At 37.7% G+C, this 16,769-nt stretch overlaps 1 protein-coding gene across 3 annotated transcripts; it reads left to right on the plus strand.

The window, feature by feature from the left end:
- The first annotated feature begins 8,781 nt into the window (after window positions 1-8,781).
- On the plus strand, window positions 8,782-11,879 carry ca15b (carbonic anhydrase XVb). 3 transcript variants are annotated; one of them, XM_055177059.1, is made up of 9 exons: window positions 8,782-8,937; window positions 9,099-9,171; window positions 9,294-9,320; window positions 9,686-9,853; window positions 10,014-10,165; window positions 10,241-10,303; window positions 10,637-10,709; window positions 10,811-10,959; window positions 11,063-11,879. In XM_055177059.1, exons 2-9 carry the CDS (start codon window positions 9,099-9,101, stop codon window positions 11,294-11,296), a joined length of 939 nt encoding a protein of 312 aa, XP_055033034.1. In that variant the 5' UTR covers window positions 8,782-8,937; the 3' UTR covers window positions 11,297-11,879. The 3 variants fall into 3 exon arrangements, with proteins under 3 accessions (XP_055033034.1, XP_055033035.1, XP_055033033.1); XM_055177058.1 differs by having other exon boundaries at window positions 8,783-8,937; window positions 10,811-10,974; XM_055177060.2 differs by lacking the exon at window positions 9,294-9,320 and having other exon boundaries at window positions 10,811-10,974.
- Window positions 11,880-16,769: the final 4,890 nt, after the last annotated feature.

Genomic DNA, 16,769 nt, shown 5'->3' on the forward strand with positions numbered 1-16,769 from the left:
TATATATATATTATTAAGTATGTGCTGCTGATCTCTGGCCCTAGATTTAGGGTTCCATTTTGCTGGCATAACTGATACAAACATTTATTTGTTCCTTTGTCGGTTCATTAAATTAACAAGAGACTGCAACATGATGGATGATTAATTTGTGTTCGATATAATGAGTTCTCGCCATGCGTATAGCTGTGTTTGCTGTAATTATACGTTAAGAATAAACAACAAGAGGGTTAAACAAATGCAGTTGCTGGTACAATTTATAATAAGTTGTGGTAGTGTGTTTTGCCTTCTTTTTAGATAATTTATTATTATTATACTAGTACTGTTTTTTATTACTGGATTAGGATGGTTGTTAATGGTTGTATGTTACTGATTTTTGTTTGGATATTTAATCAGATACTGTATCACCAGGCCCATAACAGAGTGTAGTGCCCCAGGGTGACCACATTTGAAGTGCCCCTCCCCCCAAAAAAAAAATTAATGCTTTTGGTGTTAATGTAGGCTAGAAGTTCTCCCGTTCTCTCTATCTCTCATCTCTGCAATGTCTTATTTTAAACCCATGTGTGCATGTCTGAGTGAGATGTGTTGACTTCACCTGGGCTGTGTAGACCCATCGGTAGATTCAACCGAATGCATGGTGACATTAAACGATTGAAACGTCATGTAAATGGGCTGTTAAAACCCCGATCGCGCATTCTGTATTTTTGTCACGGGTGCCCACACATGCGAGAATACTTGTAAAGAAAAAACATTTTGGTCGCAGTCTGGAGCCCTTGTGTATCACAGTATGGTTTGAAAATCTACATGTGCCGTTGAGCTGATATGAATGATAAACACTGCACACACTGAGAGGATTATCTGTGATTTTTTCCATGTTTTAAATACAGAGTATGAATTGTTGCTTTAGAACTTAGGTGCGATGTTCAACAGAAATTTATCCTTCGATAGCCATATCTCCAATGTCTGCTGCACAGCATTCTTCCATCTTAGAAATATCTAAAAAATACGCCATATTATGCTGTCTGCATCAGATGCAGATAAGCTTATCCACGCTTTTATGACCTCTAGAATAGACTATTGTAACTCGCTACTCGGGGGATGCCATGCAAATCAAGTAAGCAAGCTTCAGCTAGTTCAAAACGCTTCTGCAAGGGTACTTACTCGATCTAAAAAGTACGACCACATAAGCCCAATTCTGGCATCTTTACACTGGCTAACAGTTAAATATCGCATACAATTTAAAATATCACTAATCACCTACAAAGCTTTAAATGGCCTAGCACCCTCATATCTTAGAGAATTACTATCAGAATACAATCTATCACGCACACTACGGTCGCAAAATTCTGGTCTCTTGATTATCCCTAGACTATCAAAAGTGTCTAAAAGTGGAAGATCCTTTTCCTACTTAGCCCCTAAGCTCTGGAATGATTTACCAACCGATGTCCGAGAATCAGACACAGTCGATAATTTTAAATCTAGACTTAAAACTTTTCTCTTCAACAAAGCATTCGCATAATTTGTCTAGTAAAGGTACTTAACTCGAAATAGTTATTTGTACGGAACAAAGCATGCGCGGTCATAACACAGACCAACCAAATAAATAAATAAAAACCTTATCTTAACGTATGGTCGGATTGCGATTTTGGAACTTTCGTGTGTCTTGTGAATAGGATGCCATATAGACCCGTTTGCCACTGAACCTGCATTAACGACGACAGTGGGGCCTCCAGCCTTAGTCAAACGGGTTGGCACATATGGTTGGGTTGTGATTTTGGCGCTTGCTTTGTATTGCGAATAGTATGCCATACAGACCCGTTTGCCACTGAACCTGCATTAACGACAACAGTTGGGCTTCTGGCCTTAGTCAAACGGGTTGGCACGTATGGTCGGGTTGCGATTTTGGTGTTTCATGTGTCTTGTGAATAGTATGCCATACAGACCCGTTTGCCACTGAACCTGCATTAACGACGACAGTGGGGCCTCCAGCCTTAGTCAAACGGGTTGACACCTATGGTCAGGTAGCGATGTTGGCGTTTTCTCGTGATCTTGTAAAATAGTATGCAATATAGACCCGTTTGCCCCTGAACCTGCATTAACGACCATATATCCATATATACCGTCGCAGTGGGCCCCCAATTTGCAAAATCCTCAACTGTGGATAATATAATTATGCCGCAATAGTTAGTCTGTCTGAAACTAAGCTGATTAAACCACATCACTGTGACACTTGCATTACATGTGAACGGCCCCTACGCTAATATGATTTTGTTTTTCTCTCCCTGTCTCGTCCTCGACCCTGAGGACAATGGGACAAACAGACCCAGTTCCGGTAGATGTGAAAGTCGGCACACCTCTGATCTACTGGTCGTTCTTCAATGTGATGCCCAGCTGATGCCTGACCAAGGATCACCGGCAGGACCCGCTTAATCTCCGCTTAATCTCCTTATCCATTTATATGTGTGTATATACATGTATATCTCCCAAGGGTTTTCCCTCCTAGGACTTTTTATTTCCTCGGCTAAACAACCCGGGGTTTTTTTTCTCCTAGGGGGTTTTTTACCCCGGGGAGGTAGCCTGCTTGGGCTTAATTTAGCTTCTTCTTCTAGACGTTACATTAGTAATACGCTCGCTCATAATGTCGAGTCATAGCCGCAGCAAATTTGACTGCTTATGCTATTGTGTATTATGTTGTGCTATCTGTCGTTTTTCTGTGCTATTACTGCTTCTATTAATGTAAAGCAATATAAATAAAATTGAATTGAATTGAATTGAATCATGATCGGATTTACGGCTCCATTTAGCACAAGCATTTTACCTACCTCATCTGTATTTATTTATCATCGAATGGTATGTAACTAGCTTACCTTTTAATGCATTACCATGTTTTTGTAGCACATCCTTGTGCTTTCTTGCAATGTGCCGCTTCAGATTCCATGATGAATATTTGCTAACTCTTACAGTCTCTCCGCAGTCCCTTTCAATTTTTTCTTCCTGCTCAATCTTAACTTTGATTTTTACTTTACATTTATGTATAAGGCTTGAATTCCATAACTTATTGCTAGACGTTTTTACAGATTCTCGAACTCGCAAATTATCAAAGGGCGTTCTGGGTTCAACGAGCGGTGCTGAGCGAGCGGAATTTTGGGAAAGGCGCTTTGATGGTAATATTACCACACCGCTCAACGCTCCGCTCCCGCTAAACTCCGTTCACATGCTCGCTCTGAAACGTCAGGTAAAGTGCACAGGCTCTCAACTGAAGGAATACTTACGCATACAAATCAAATGCTTTGGTAAAGTCTCACAAATTAAACATTGAACATTGTTGCATAAAAATAAACACTGAAGTTTATTTAGTGGGTCATAATATATCATATATTTTAGTTTGTCAGTGCGTTTTGTGGTGTTAGGAAGTGTTTGCGCATTTCTGCACTAACTCAAAACGTGCGTACACCAACGTCCATATTGATAAATCTCAAAGTCACCGTGGTTTTGGTTGTACGCAAGGTGTACGCTGGAAATTTGGTGTACTCACTTTTGATAAATGAGGGCCGTTGTTTCTGGAACAGAGTGTTTAATGTGCTTAATCTTTTTTTATTCTTTCCAGTTTACAATAATATGTACCATCATTAACACCTTTGGACCCTGCGTTCACTGGAATGGACATCACATGTTGTGTTGTTCAAACCAACAAAAATGCTGATCAACCAATCAAAATTATTCACTCTGATGAAACCACCTGAAAAATCAGGTCTAAAGGGGTTAATGTTTAATGTTGGACCTCGTTCATAATGTTTTGATGTAAAAAGCACACAATGTGCAAATATTTAGCAGCTTTACCTTAATAGAACAGTGAAAAGCACAGAAAAACAACATAGCACAACAAAATACACAATAGCATAAGCAGTTAAATTTGCTGCAGCTATGACTCAACATTATAAGCGATTATAATATAGTATTACTAATGTAACGTCTAGAAGAGGAAGCTAAGTTAAGCCTAAGAATGCTGCCTCCCCGGGTTAAAAAAACCCCTAGGAGAACCCCCCCCCCCCCCAAGCTTTTTAGCCGGGTAAATTTAAAAAAAAAAGTCCTATGAGTAAAAAACCCTTGGGAGACACACACACATATAAACGGATAAGGAGATTAAGCGGAGATTAAGCGGGTTCTACCGGTGATTGTTGGTTAGGCATCAGCTGGGCATCACGTTGAAGGACGGCCAGTAGATCAGAGGTGTGCTGAGTATCACATTTACCGGAACTGGGTCTGTTTGTCTCATTGTCCTCGGGTCGAGGACAAGACAGGGAGAGAAAACAAAATCATATTAGCGTAGGGGCCGTTCACATGTAATGCAAGTGTCACACAGTGATGTGGTTTAAATCAGCTTAGTTCCAGACAGGCTAACTATTGCGGCATAATGATGTTATCCACAGTTGAGGATTTAGCAAATTGGGGGCCCAATGCGAAGGTATATATGGTAACTAAGCGTCACCTTCCGATCTTTAAGAGAAAATGAAACCTGTCGACCCGTTCAGTGGCAAACGGGTTTGTATGGCATACTATTCACAAGACACACGAAAGCGCCAAAATCGCAACCCGACCATACGTGCCAACCCGTTTGACTAAGGCCAGAGGCCCCACTGTCGTCGTTAATGCAGGTTCAGTGGCAAACGGTGGCAAACTATTTAATGCAATTCATTTTGAAGTGTTCATGCTGATAAGGTTTTATTTATTTATTTGATTGGTCTGTGTTATGACCGTGAGTGCTTTGTTCCGTAAAAATAACTATTGCGAGTTAAGTACCTTTACTAGACAAATTATGCGAATGCTTTGTTGAAGAGAAAAGTTTTAAGTCTAGATTTAAAGTTATCGACTGTGTCTGATTCTCGGACATCGGTTGGTAAATCATTCCAGAGCTTAGGGGCTAAGTAGGAAAAGGATCTTCCACTTTTAGACACTTTTGATAGTCTAGGGATAATCAAGAGACAAGAATTTTGCGGCCGTAGTGTGCGTGATGGATTGTATTCTGACAGTATTTCTCTAAGATATGAGGGTGCTAGGCCATTTAAAGCTTTGTAGGTGATTAGTGATATTTTAAATTGTATGCAATATTTAACTGGTAGCCAGATTAAATATGCCAGAATTGGGCTTATGTGGTTATACTTCTTAGATCGAGTAAGTACCCTTGCAGAAGCGTTTTAAATCTCTGTCTTATTGGAGTTGAGCTTAAGAAAGTTACGTGCCATCCAGTCACTAACATCGCTTATGCAGTCTGTTAGCTTAGAAAACGTTTGTGTTTCGCTGGGATGTGAGGAGATGTAAAGCTGGGTATCATCCGCATAGCAGTGAAAACTTATGTTATGTTTCCTGATAGTGTCTCCTAGGGGTAACATATATAACAAGAACAAGATAGGACCTAACATTTAATTTATAAAGATACGTCCAACACATTCCATGTTACTTCAGCATTTAGTAGTATGATAAGAACATCAAAGGCTTGGAAACAAGTTGTATCATATACATATATGGAAATAGAGACTATTGTGCAATAAGCATTTATTTTACAGGCTAGCAGTGGCTAACAGATCGACATTATGCAGTGCTTGCCTCACTCAAATTAATTGGTTATCATCTGCTCTCTTTAGAAAGAATCTTTTCAGTTGTTATCCCTCATTTTGTTTTCTATTCCCCTCCTCCCTATCTTTATATCAATGTTGATTTCTAAACTTTAATAGCTTGGAATATCCTACAAAATATCATAGGTTAGAATTGCGTCTAATTAACCAGTTTAGAATTAAATCAATTCTTAAATCTTGTATGTTTTAATATCTACAGAGAAATACGCTTTGTAGTCTTTGTAGCAGTGGCGGCTGGTGATTTCTTTTTTTTAAGCGCACGATGCGAAGTTCGTCACAACATTTATGTAGCTTGTCATGTGTGTGGTTCGTCATTTCAAAATATGTGTTCTTTGAGAGATCGTGTGTGCATCACGTGTCATGCCACGATAAGTGCCTGCTGCCTTGAACTTGAAAGGAGATGCTCACGTGTGCCAGATATTCGCACAATCTTATGCGTAATCAGAGTTTACTGTCTAGCGTGTATTTAGGGAACTATCATAAACGGTTTTGACGCGTCTCCAGCAGGCACTTATTTTGACAAAACACGTGATGCACATAGCGTTGCCACCTGTCCTGGTTTTCCCGGGATTGTTCTCTTTTTTGAGTCACAGTCCCGGAAAATTGTCAACACGAATTGTCCCGTTTTTTTGTGAAAATGAACTTTTAAAGCAGAATTTCCTGGTTTCAAATTAAAATGTTTCCTTCCACTGTTTCTGTGTTCATCCAATCATGTGTCCGTAACCGGGTAAAATACAACAGGTAACACAGTGGAATGGCCATGCGTTTAATTTTAATTGATTGGAAGCTCAACTTATCGACTAGCAGCTATGCTGTTGGTTGGTCGCACGCGTCGCATCCACAGATTCCACACACACATCCTGGATGAAATAGTTTGAGTTAAGTTGCTATTAAAACGATCAGTGGGGTTGGTCAAAGCTGAACTTCAAATTAGATTAAACTTTAAATGATCATGCTTGGAGTTTAAAGCATTTATTGAGGGACAGCCGAGACGTCTGCAGGCAGCAAAAAGGGATATGAAATACACATGGAAAAAGAGGTGAGAAATGTCAGTTTTAGGTTGCCAAAATTCACTAAGTTAACAAAAAAAACAAAGTTGTTTATAATCTATTATAATACAAGTAATCATGTTTTAATTGCTAAATAATATATCCTATATTTGTACAAATTATTATATTTTATAATAGAATATAATTATGCAGTATATGTTTACACAATGTTTATACAAAAGTGTATTTAATTTATGTATTTAATGTAAAAAGCAGTCCAGAGTAAGTGCATCTATGTCAGGGAGTGCATCTACTTCAGGGAAAGCATCTACATCAGCGAGTGCATCTACGTCAGGACAAATATAGGTAAGAGAGGGAATAGAGTTCTACAACTGTTAACATAGTATATTTGCAAATATTAGTTGATCCCCCCTCCAAAAAACAAAAATACATTGCATCTGAGTGTCCCGGTTTTTCACAAATCAAAGGTGGCAACCCTAGATGCACACAGGATCTCTCCACACGCATGACACATATTTTGGAAAAGGGAACCACAGACGTGACAATACGAACACTTATTTTGAATTAGCGCATCCTCGGAAGAGCAGTCACGAGCCACCACTGCTTTGTAGTCATTACTCATATTTGCTTGCTTTTCTAGAATTTTGTTTAATCTAGAATCTAGATCATTATGGGGTGGTTTCCCAGACAAGGATTATCTTAAGCCAGGACTAGGCCTTTGTTTAATTATGAAATATAACTAGTTTTAACAAACAGGGACGGAGTGGGACCAAAAAAATCTACCGGGAAATTTCGTATACCACCGGCCCTCCGTGGTAAAAAAAAAAGGTCTTGTATTTGTAGTAAACTATGGTAATACAAATCGTAATCAATCTGCAAAAAAAAAAAACATTTTCATAATAATAATAAAATCATCAACTCATGGATAATTTTCCTAAATAACTATACAAAATGATACCTGTTTGAAAGACGGAGATGCGCACCTGTCAATCAGCTATTACATAACAGAGCGAGACCAGAGATGAACGTGCTCATAAATGGGAGTAATATGGAATACTTTCTTTACATCTTTGAAAAACTGTACGAATTTTTCCTTTAAATATAATTTTTGTCATATAAAGTTTTGACAGATAATAATGTTTTTTCCACTGCTATTGCTCATTTATTTTAACGTGTTTGGCGCATTTATTTCAGTTATTTTGCTGTTTTTCCGGTAAAAATAATACAATTTACATGCCAATCCTACTTCCTTGTCTTTTTATTCATTTCATTATGCTGTTATATGTAATATGAAAATCACATAGTAGCAAATATATAATGTGATACTGCAAAGTTACCATTTTTATTTTTATTTATTATATAGCCATATGGAGACAAACATTTGCAAATGTGCTGATTTGATCCATTCATGTACTGACCACCAAGCTAGAGATTTTAAACATCCTTAATCCACACTTACTATCAAATAGTCTATCTGCTTGATGGATCAATCTGTTGCATATGTACTCCAATAAACAGGCATTCGGCGGCGCTGCTTTTTACATCAAAGGCCGACAGGCTATGCCATTTGGGGAGCGCCGTTCAATGATCCCCCTATAATTTTTAAAAATCCTTAACATGGTTGGACCTGTCGAACAGGTTGAGCACTTTTATGTTGAGCAAAGAGGCTGCACAGTTTGACCAGCGGGAAGCGGCCGCACATCAAGCCGCCAGACGGGGTTGCTATAACTCGCAATGTATAACTATTATCAGACCGACCCTTGCAGCCTCAAAACACTACCGGCCCACCGGGAAATGTCCCGACTCTCCCGATGGCCACTCCGCCACTGTTAACAAACATGCCTTGCTAAAAACATTACTTGTGTGCATTTTGAAGCAAAACCAAGGGCACTGATGTATTTTAAGTTATTTTTTCAGTTTGGACAGCTCTTACATTTATTTTAGTCTAGGACTCGGCTTAACCCTTGTCCGGGAAACCGGCCTTGATGTACTGTAATGATGTAGTACCAATAAAAACAGGGAAACCTGTAAGAGTTTTTGGGCAGTACAACAACTGTCTAAGTCGTTGATTGAGCTTTTGATTTTGGACACAGCCTATACGATGTTGAACAATTGCTATTAATCTGCTTCACCTGATCCAAATTGGCTTTAACAAACCTGACACCCATAATGGGAACACCTGTTCATAGTAGTTGTCAATCTTAAACTTGTTTGTGTGTTGGACTTTGGCAGGGTTAAAGCTTCAATTCAATGACATAGTTTTGGCTCTTAATAAGAAAAGAGGAATTCATTAAAATGTAAGTCAAAAAAAAAATATGGTAAGGTATATGTGAAATAGAGTACTTAATGTAAAGTAAAATTTTAATTGTTGTAAATTTTAAAACCTTTCCCCATATAGTGGTCTCATGTCATAGTTAAAATCTGTGCATAATAATCATCAAAGTCCTTTTTTTTCAAGATGAGTGTTTTGTTTGTGGCCTGCCTTGCTGTTTGTCTGTTGCCCTTTGTACACACTGCACCAGTCTCTGTGCGTAAGTAAAGCTTTTCATATGACATCTGACTCCTCAATGTCATTAAATTGCATTTCTCTCTCTCTTTGTTTTCAAGTGGTTTGCAACTTGAATCTTTTTTTTATTCTGTTTTCCTTCCTAAGCTTGGTGCTATCACATGCCATGGTGTAGTAAGTTGGCCTTTTTGTTTTTAGTTGATTGTGTATGCATCACACATATCAGAGCTCAGATGCAAAATCCTATAAACGCCTCTGTCAAATGAGGAGGATGATGATGATAATGACCAAATACCTTTGGCACGTATTCTGTGGTCATCGAATATACTTTAGCTTCAAATCCACTAATTCCCAGCCCTGAAGCCATCCAGAAATTGTGGTTTGTTGGCAGGACCTATTAAGTGTTTGATTAAAAGTGTTTGTCAGATTTGCATCTGAGCTCCTTTTTATATTTATCACATGCACACAAAAATAAATGCAGTTTATGCTTGCTGCTTGCACAGTATTTTACATGTAGTTTTTGTGTTTATGCTTCTCAGGTGATGCTGTTTGGTCAACAATAAGTAAAGAATGCAATGGCACTCAGCAGTCTCCAATAAACATTGTAACTGCAAATGTTCAGGCTAATACTAATCTAACATCATTTAATTTCACTGGTTATGATGATGACACAAACTTAATTCAGATAAAAAATACTGGCCATTCAAGTAAGTAAATGGTCACATTGTATTTTGTGTTTGTTTGTGTTGCTGTTCTTTCATGAGTAATTTTCACTATATTGTATAGGAGTTTTTCATTTCTGTGTAACACATCTTTAAGGACAAACACATCAGTGGTATCTATGTATGTTTCAATGTATGGCTTTAGTTAAGGTTGCACTTGATCATGAGAAAATGCATGTGGAAGGTGGTGATCTGCCAGGCTTGTTTACCAGTATTCAGTTTCATCTTCATTGGGGTAATGGGAGTACAATGCCTGGATCTGAACACACAGTTGATGGCAAACAATACCCAATGGAGGTATGAAGCATGTCCAAAAGATTGTTTATTGACCACAACTATTACTAGTACTCATTTACGTGCCATTTGTTTCAGTTGCACATAGTGAATAAGGCATTACCTGATTCAGCATTGGCTGTCCTTGGTTTCTTTATTGAGGTGTGTTTCATTTTCCTCCTAAGAAGTAACTATTTGGAATGGTACAGCACAATGAAATTGAGGCGTTCCGCATTGTAAAAAAAAAATCTTTGCTGCCTTAAATATTTTAATCAACTCAGATTTACAAGCCATTCTAACTTACTATTATTTATCTTGACTGAGATGAGTTGTTATAAAATGAACTTGACTTAAGTTGTAGCAACTCATCTCATGTCAAGTTAGATGATTAGCTACAACTTTAAAAAATGTGAGACTTGTACATTTTAAACTAAAACATTTGGGGCAGCAAAGGTTTTTTTTACAATGCAGTGTAACTTGACCTTTGATCCACAGGCCACTAATGACACTGGGAAGCCAGAGAGCTGGAAGACGTTAACGTCTTATCTTGCAGAAGTTGCAAATGCAGGTAGGAACATGCACGTTAAGAGCATAAGGAAATAGAATGTCACAGACAACAGAGCTTTTAAAATGAATTGAATTTAAGAATGTTATTTAATAACCTTTTAGGTGATGAAGCGTGCATTACCGAATATATATCCATGGATGATTTGCTTCCTGGGGTGGACAGAACAAAATATTATCGCTATCATGGTTCTTTGACCACACCCAACTGCAACGAAGGTGTGGTGTGGACGATCTTTAAAGAGCCTGTTAAAGTAAGCCAGGATTTGGTGAGTGTACTTGAGTCAATTTTTGCATTGGTGAAAGTGTGATTTTGTTCCTGATTTGCTATAAACCTTTGCCTTTTTAATGTCTTAGATTGACCTATTCAGCACAAATGTCTTTATCAACAAGGCAACCAGCTCGCCCCTAATGACCAACAACTTTAGGCATGTCCAGCCCATCAACGGCAGGATTGTGACATCACAAGTAACTGATATTGCTGGTCCTATTGTACCTTTAGCCGCAAACTCTTGTCTATCAGACCCTTCTGTGTCTCAGACTGAAGTATCTCAATCTACATTTGATCTAGTAATGGAAGAATATTGGTAAAAAATTATGTAGAATATGTTTCATTACATTGTCAGTTACATTTTTAAAATGGCTATTAATTGTTTTAAGTGTGTGTTTTATAGGCAATCAAAAATGGTCTTGTCAAGTATAATGCTCAAGCCGTTTTTATATTTTGACCTAAACTCTGCTAGTTCATTGTTACACTTGTACCTCAGAAATGACAACTTATTTCTTTGAAGTCAGCTCTACACAAATAGATTTCTAAAGGTGTGTTATGGTTTTGTGTTAAAATTAAGGTTAAATGTACACTTTACTGTGGTTAATTAATTTTGTTTAATGGGCTATTTATGAAATATTGTTATCCATGTTTACACAAGGGTGTTTTATATACTTATGCTGACTGAAGTTTTGGGTGTCTTTTCTCTGTACATCAAGAAGTTGCTTTAAACTGCCAAATGTTTCCAAGCTTGGATCTGTAATCCACATGCGGCATATGAAGTGGAATTTTTGTTTGTAGTATTGTCTGTGATTCTCCTGTCAAGAGTTCAACTAATTAAGTATTTATTGTAATTTAACTTATTTTAATGTATTGTGTAAAATAATAAAGGCTAATTAACCCCCAGGCAAGGTTTCATTCAGTTTAAGGATAATTTCCATACAAAGAGGTCTGTTCTAAAAGTTATTGCTATGGGTTACACTAAAAATTAGTGCCATATTCTTTTTTTTTTCGCACTTGGGAGTGCTCTCGATTTGTCTCAATCTCAAATTGTCTTTATAAAAATTGAAAGTGTTTTTAAAATAATCTAGCAAAACCCTACATGCTGCTACTAGGCTGTCCCCATTTGCTAGTTTCTGAGCTGTAACACCAATAGAAGCAGTAAAAACATGTCTGGTGAAACTAACTTGCAAACACTATGGGGTGGTTTCCCAGACAGGGCTTATCCTAGTTCATTTGTTTAAAAGTTCCAGACTAAAATGTTTGTTTGAGCTGCCTTAATTTAAAAACAAACTGCACTGACATACATATATCAGTGCCATTTGTTTTTCGGAGGATGCACACCAGTATCGTTTTTTGTAAAGCATGTTTGCAAAAACTACTCAAATGTCCTAATATAATTAAGGCCTAGTCCTGGATTAACGCTGTCTGGGAAACTGCCACTTGTTTTATTTTCGAATTTCACACCTTGTAAAACAAACATACTTGTCAATTTAAAACTGGAAAGATTCTCTTTTGTGAAAGACTGTAAAAACAATCATTACAAAATAAATAATTATACTGAGGCTGTAATATAAAACAAAGTCTTTCAAGTTTTGTGCTTGCCCTGTCCAATTAACTGATGGAGTAAAAACTTAACATGTTTCACCTTGTTTAAAATGTTTGACAAATGATAAAACACTACAAATGCACACATTTTTACCCCAGTTAAAACAAGACATGCTAGTTTTATCAGTTGTGGAAACACCATCCTCTTTTGTAAATAAGTTTAATCACATATACAGTTGTGCACACACATGCTGGAAAATGATTGTCTAAAACTAAGGCAGTTTTTTTGTGATGTGAACTGTACTTGGCCTGATTATGATTTAAGTATTAATCGATTGATTCTTCCCAAAAGGTGTTGCAAAGCATCTGAACACGTTTACCTTTTAAAGCTCAATGTTCCAATACTATATTCTTGATGGCATGGAAAATAATAATTTAAATAGCCTGGGAAATACTGTACAACATCCTCAGTTTATAAACTGAGTAATTATTTAAATTTAAATAACTTAATATGAGTTATATTAGAATTATGACATAAAACAGGATACATCTCTCAATTAAATGTATTTTGATTGCACTTTATTTTTTATAATGTTACCTGGTTTTAAAGTAGCTTTACAACTGGGAAAATGAATTATTTAATATTTAACAATAGGCTACTAAATGATTAAATACCTTTATTTTCATCTCTGTTTGGAATATGTTTTGATGCAAAGAAAAGCTTAAGGTGAAGATAATTTTTTATTGGTTTTAAGAGCTGTGTCAGCTCTGATTGTGTGGTAAATCACTGATTTTGGTTATCTTTAGTCAAGGTAAAAAATAGTAAAATGTGAAATGCTGTTGTGAATCTGAGTTGATTAATCCAAAAAATCAAGTCAGCAAATATTTTTTTACAGTGTGGTCATGAATTGAGGAGAAGCAAGTGATAATGTTGTGGGAGAGTGAGCTGAGAACCTGGTGATTCCATGACACTGACTTAGTAATGTGGTGTCAGAATAGCAATCTCTCCCTGTCCCCTGTTCCTGTTGTGAAAGCCATTCTGAAGACACAGATCATCTCTTTCTCTTATGCAATTTCTCCAAACTCTTCTGGACATCAATTCAGGACTGGTTGATAGAAAAAGAGGTGGTTGTTGATAATTTTGTTTTTTTCTTGCATCATATTTATTTGAAGTACCTCAAGACTGTTGTGATAACTCTTTTTTACTTAATAACATTGTAATATTAGTAAAACATTTCATTCATAAATGTAGATTCTTTAAACCCCCCCACTACTTATTGTATTCAAAAATGACTTACATTTTTTTTCCAAAGCCCTTAATAAGATGAAAGGTAAGAGTCCTATGAGCTGCTTTACTTATTGACATCATTTAACTTATTGTGATACTGCCCCTAATATTTATTTTTATTTATTTATTTTTTCTTTTACTCTCTATTTAAGTTCATGTAAATTATAATTTCAGATTTCTATTTATTTTTTCAAATTTTTCTTGTGTTGAGCCTGTAATACTTAACTACCCTGAATGTATATTTGCCTTTGTTGTTTATATACTTTTGTACTAAAAAAATATAAAAAAAATAAAAAATAGCAATATCTCCCTAAATATCAACATAACTACACTGTAAAAAAGCAGAATGAAGTTGAGTTTTGTCAGTTCAACATATGATTTTAAGTTTTGGCTTGTGAAAAGTTGACATAACTTATTAAATCAAGTTGAAATTGTTTATTTTTTTAAGTTAAAGTAACATAAAAATATATGTTAATTTGACAAAAAACTGAGTTTTTTACAGTGTAAAGTGAAAAGGGTGAGCAGTATCAAATTTCTGTGTGTGCATATGTAATGATTTCAAAATAAAAGACACAAACATGACAAGACAAAACCCTTCCATAACCCCTCTCTTATGGATGACTCCAGGTGCCCACCAAACAACAATAGTCATTTACACAAGTCAATTCAGGACCGTGAGGCAGTGGCGGGCCTCTGCCATGGAGCAATGGCGGGCCTGTGCCGTGAAGCAATGGCTCGGACACACCGACAACATCCTCATTGCTCTTTGCCTCATCCTTTCTTACCCTCCCCCAAAAACTATTTAAGGGAGCGAACATCTTGGCTGTGGGCTTTGGCATGGGGGCAATCTTGGGAACAGGTTCAGGCATGGGGGCCATCTTGGGAACAAGTTCTGGCATGGTAGCAGCCATGTGTCAGGTGGCTCAGGAGACTCAGGTTCATGGGCTACAGTGAACTCCGTGGGAACTGTAGTGCAGTGTGTGGTCCAAACACACCACAAAGCTGTAGCCACCACCGGTAGTACTGCAGACAGGGAATAGATCTCTGATGCCTCTGGGAATACATGACTTGAGCAGACTCTGGTTTGGCAGGCAGTATTCAGAATGTTATATTTAGTTGGATATTTAGGATTTGCGATCGGAGCAGCCCCGACGTTCCCAGATGCTCTTAATGCTGTGATGCTGTGCACCACAGGAAAATCTGATAAGATAAACGGTACAATCAGAAAGACGATCGGGACTTAACCTAGGATTGTAGCAAGGGGGGAAAATCGGCCCAAATGATCTTGTGGTGTGTACCCGGCTTTACCTGCCCTAGACAGCCTTCACCAGACCAGAACCATCAAAAGAGCTATCAATATTATTCTTCTTCTATTATTATTCTTTGTGCTGATTGGTTGGATCACATGACCATGCTCCTCCCGAACGTAGTTAAATAAACGTAATATCACAAGTTCGCATTAACATGTAATGGATAGGAAATGAGATAAAGCATATTTGGCGTGCTGGGGAGGGCTCAGAGCTCAGAATTTTATCCCAAACATAGAGTACTCCACAAAAATTTCACGTAAATGATGGACAGCAGCCAGAAAAACATCCCCAAAAAATGTACGTGTAAAAACCGATGTAAAACGGTGGGAAAACTAAGATTGAATTAAAGGGCTCTCATCCCTGCTGAAAAAACAGCATACCAGCAAGACCAGCATATGTTGTGTTTTGGTGCTGGTTTGCTAGTGAACACCAGCTAAACCAGCATCAAAACAGCATCAGCACCAGCATTAGCACCAGCTAAACCAGCACCAAACCAGCAATAGCGCCAGCATCCCAAAGCATCTCAAACTCAAAGCATCCAACATGGGCTCATGGCATCGGACGTGTAGGTCCTGCCTGTGATCAAATGGGGCACACCCAGCACTTTGAAGGGTGTAAACAGGTAAAAATAAATTTGTTTGCATAGCCTCCGAATGGGAAACCCGCCAATTAATGCAAATAACGGAGCATCCTCTTATAAAGAAAATTACCAATATTAGATGAGTGAGAATTGGTGAGATTTAGGCAAGCAGCAAGTATGAACGAAATTTACATTAAATATGAGCTGATGTAAGAGCTGAGCGATCGGAAGCAACATGTTTGAATTGGCATGTTCCTACTCCCAGCTTCATCCACATACTCAATGGCAAATGTATGATCACACGACTCAAAAAATAATTACAGACCTGACGGATTTAGTCTGTTTATGATCCAGACAGGTGGTGATATAGCGCAAAAGACTGTCCCTATGATGAAGGCGTGACCAACTAGTGGGAAAAAAATAAAGGAAATTATTTCTGTATAGCGGCTATATCAATACGAAACTCAGCAAACCGAAGGATGAAAGTACAATACTTTTTAAGAGTAACGCAGAAAGAAAAATCTACATGGTCTGCATCACGAGAAGTCTGAGTTGCAGGGAAAATATTGATAAATGCGTATATCAATTTAAACAGATGTCTTTATCCAAAAAAGAACAAATGGGACCCTGTGTTAATAATCAGTGTGTTTCAAAGCGATTGCATTCAACAGATGAGTTACTAAGAGAATAAGGATCGAAATTAAAAATACAGGAGGGTAATGGGGCCGGGTGGTCTGCGGAGGCAATCTCACGCTAGATTTGGTGATAGAACAGGTTGAAGTGAAGACAGTAGAATATGAGATACAAATGTGCTGTCAGGGCTTGAGCTGCTAGTGGAGGCAACCTCACGCTAGGAAGCACCTGAAGTTAATGGCCTAGGATAGAGACGGATGAGGAAAAGTTAATGACGGATCACGACACTGGTGTATATAACAGAAATATTTGGAAGCAGGAGCTGCTGTTACGCAGCCAGGGAACTGATTGAAGCCGGCGCTCTAGGATGCTGCCCAGACCTGTCGAGTGCCTGTCACTAGTGTTGAGACGCAAAAGGAAAAACCTGGTAGTTGGCG

The sequence above is a fragment of the Misgurnus anguillicaudatus genome, chromosome 4 (assembly GCF_027580225.2).
Source record: "Misgurnus anguillicaudatus chromosome 4, ASM2758022v2, whole genome shotgun sequence".
Lineage (NCBI taxonomy): Eukaryota > Metazoa > Chordata > Actinopteri > Cypriniformes > Cobitidae > Misgurnus > Misgurnus anguillicaudatus.

Coding starts and splice junctions, on each gene's coding strand:
- ca15b (XM_055177058.1), top strand. CDS start 9,099: ATGAGTGTTTTGTTTGTGGCCTGCCTTGCTGTTTGTCTGTTGCCCTTT. Junction 9,172..9,293: donor CACTGCACCAGTCTCTGTGC/GTAAGTAAAGCT, acceptor TTCCTTCCTAAG/CTTGGTGCTATCACATGCCA. Junction 10,166..10,240: donor GCAAACAATACCCAATGGAG/GTATGAAGCATG, acceptor CATTTGTTTCAG/TTGCACATAGTGAATAAGGC.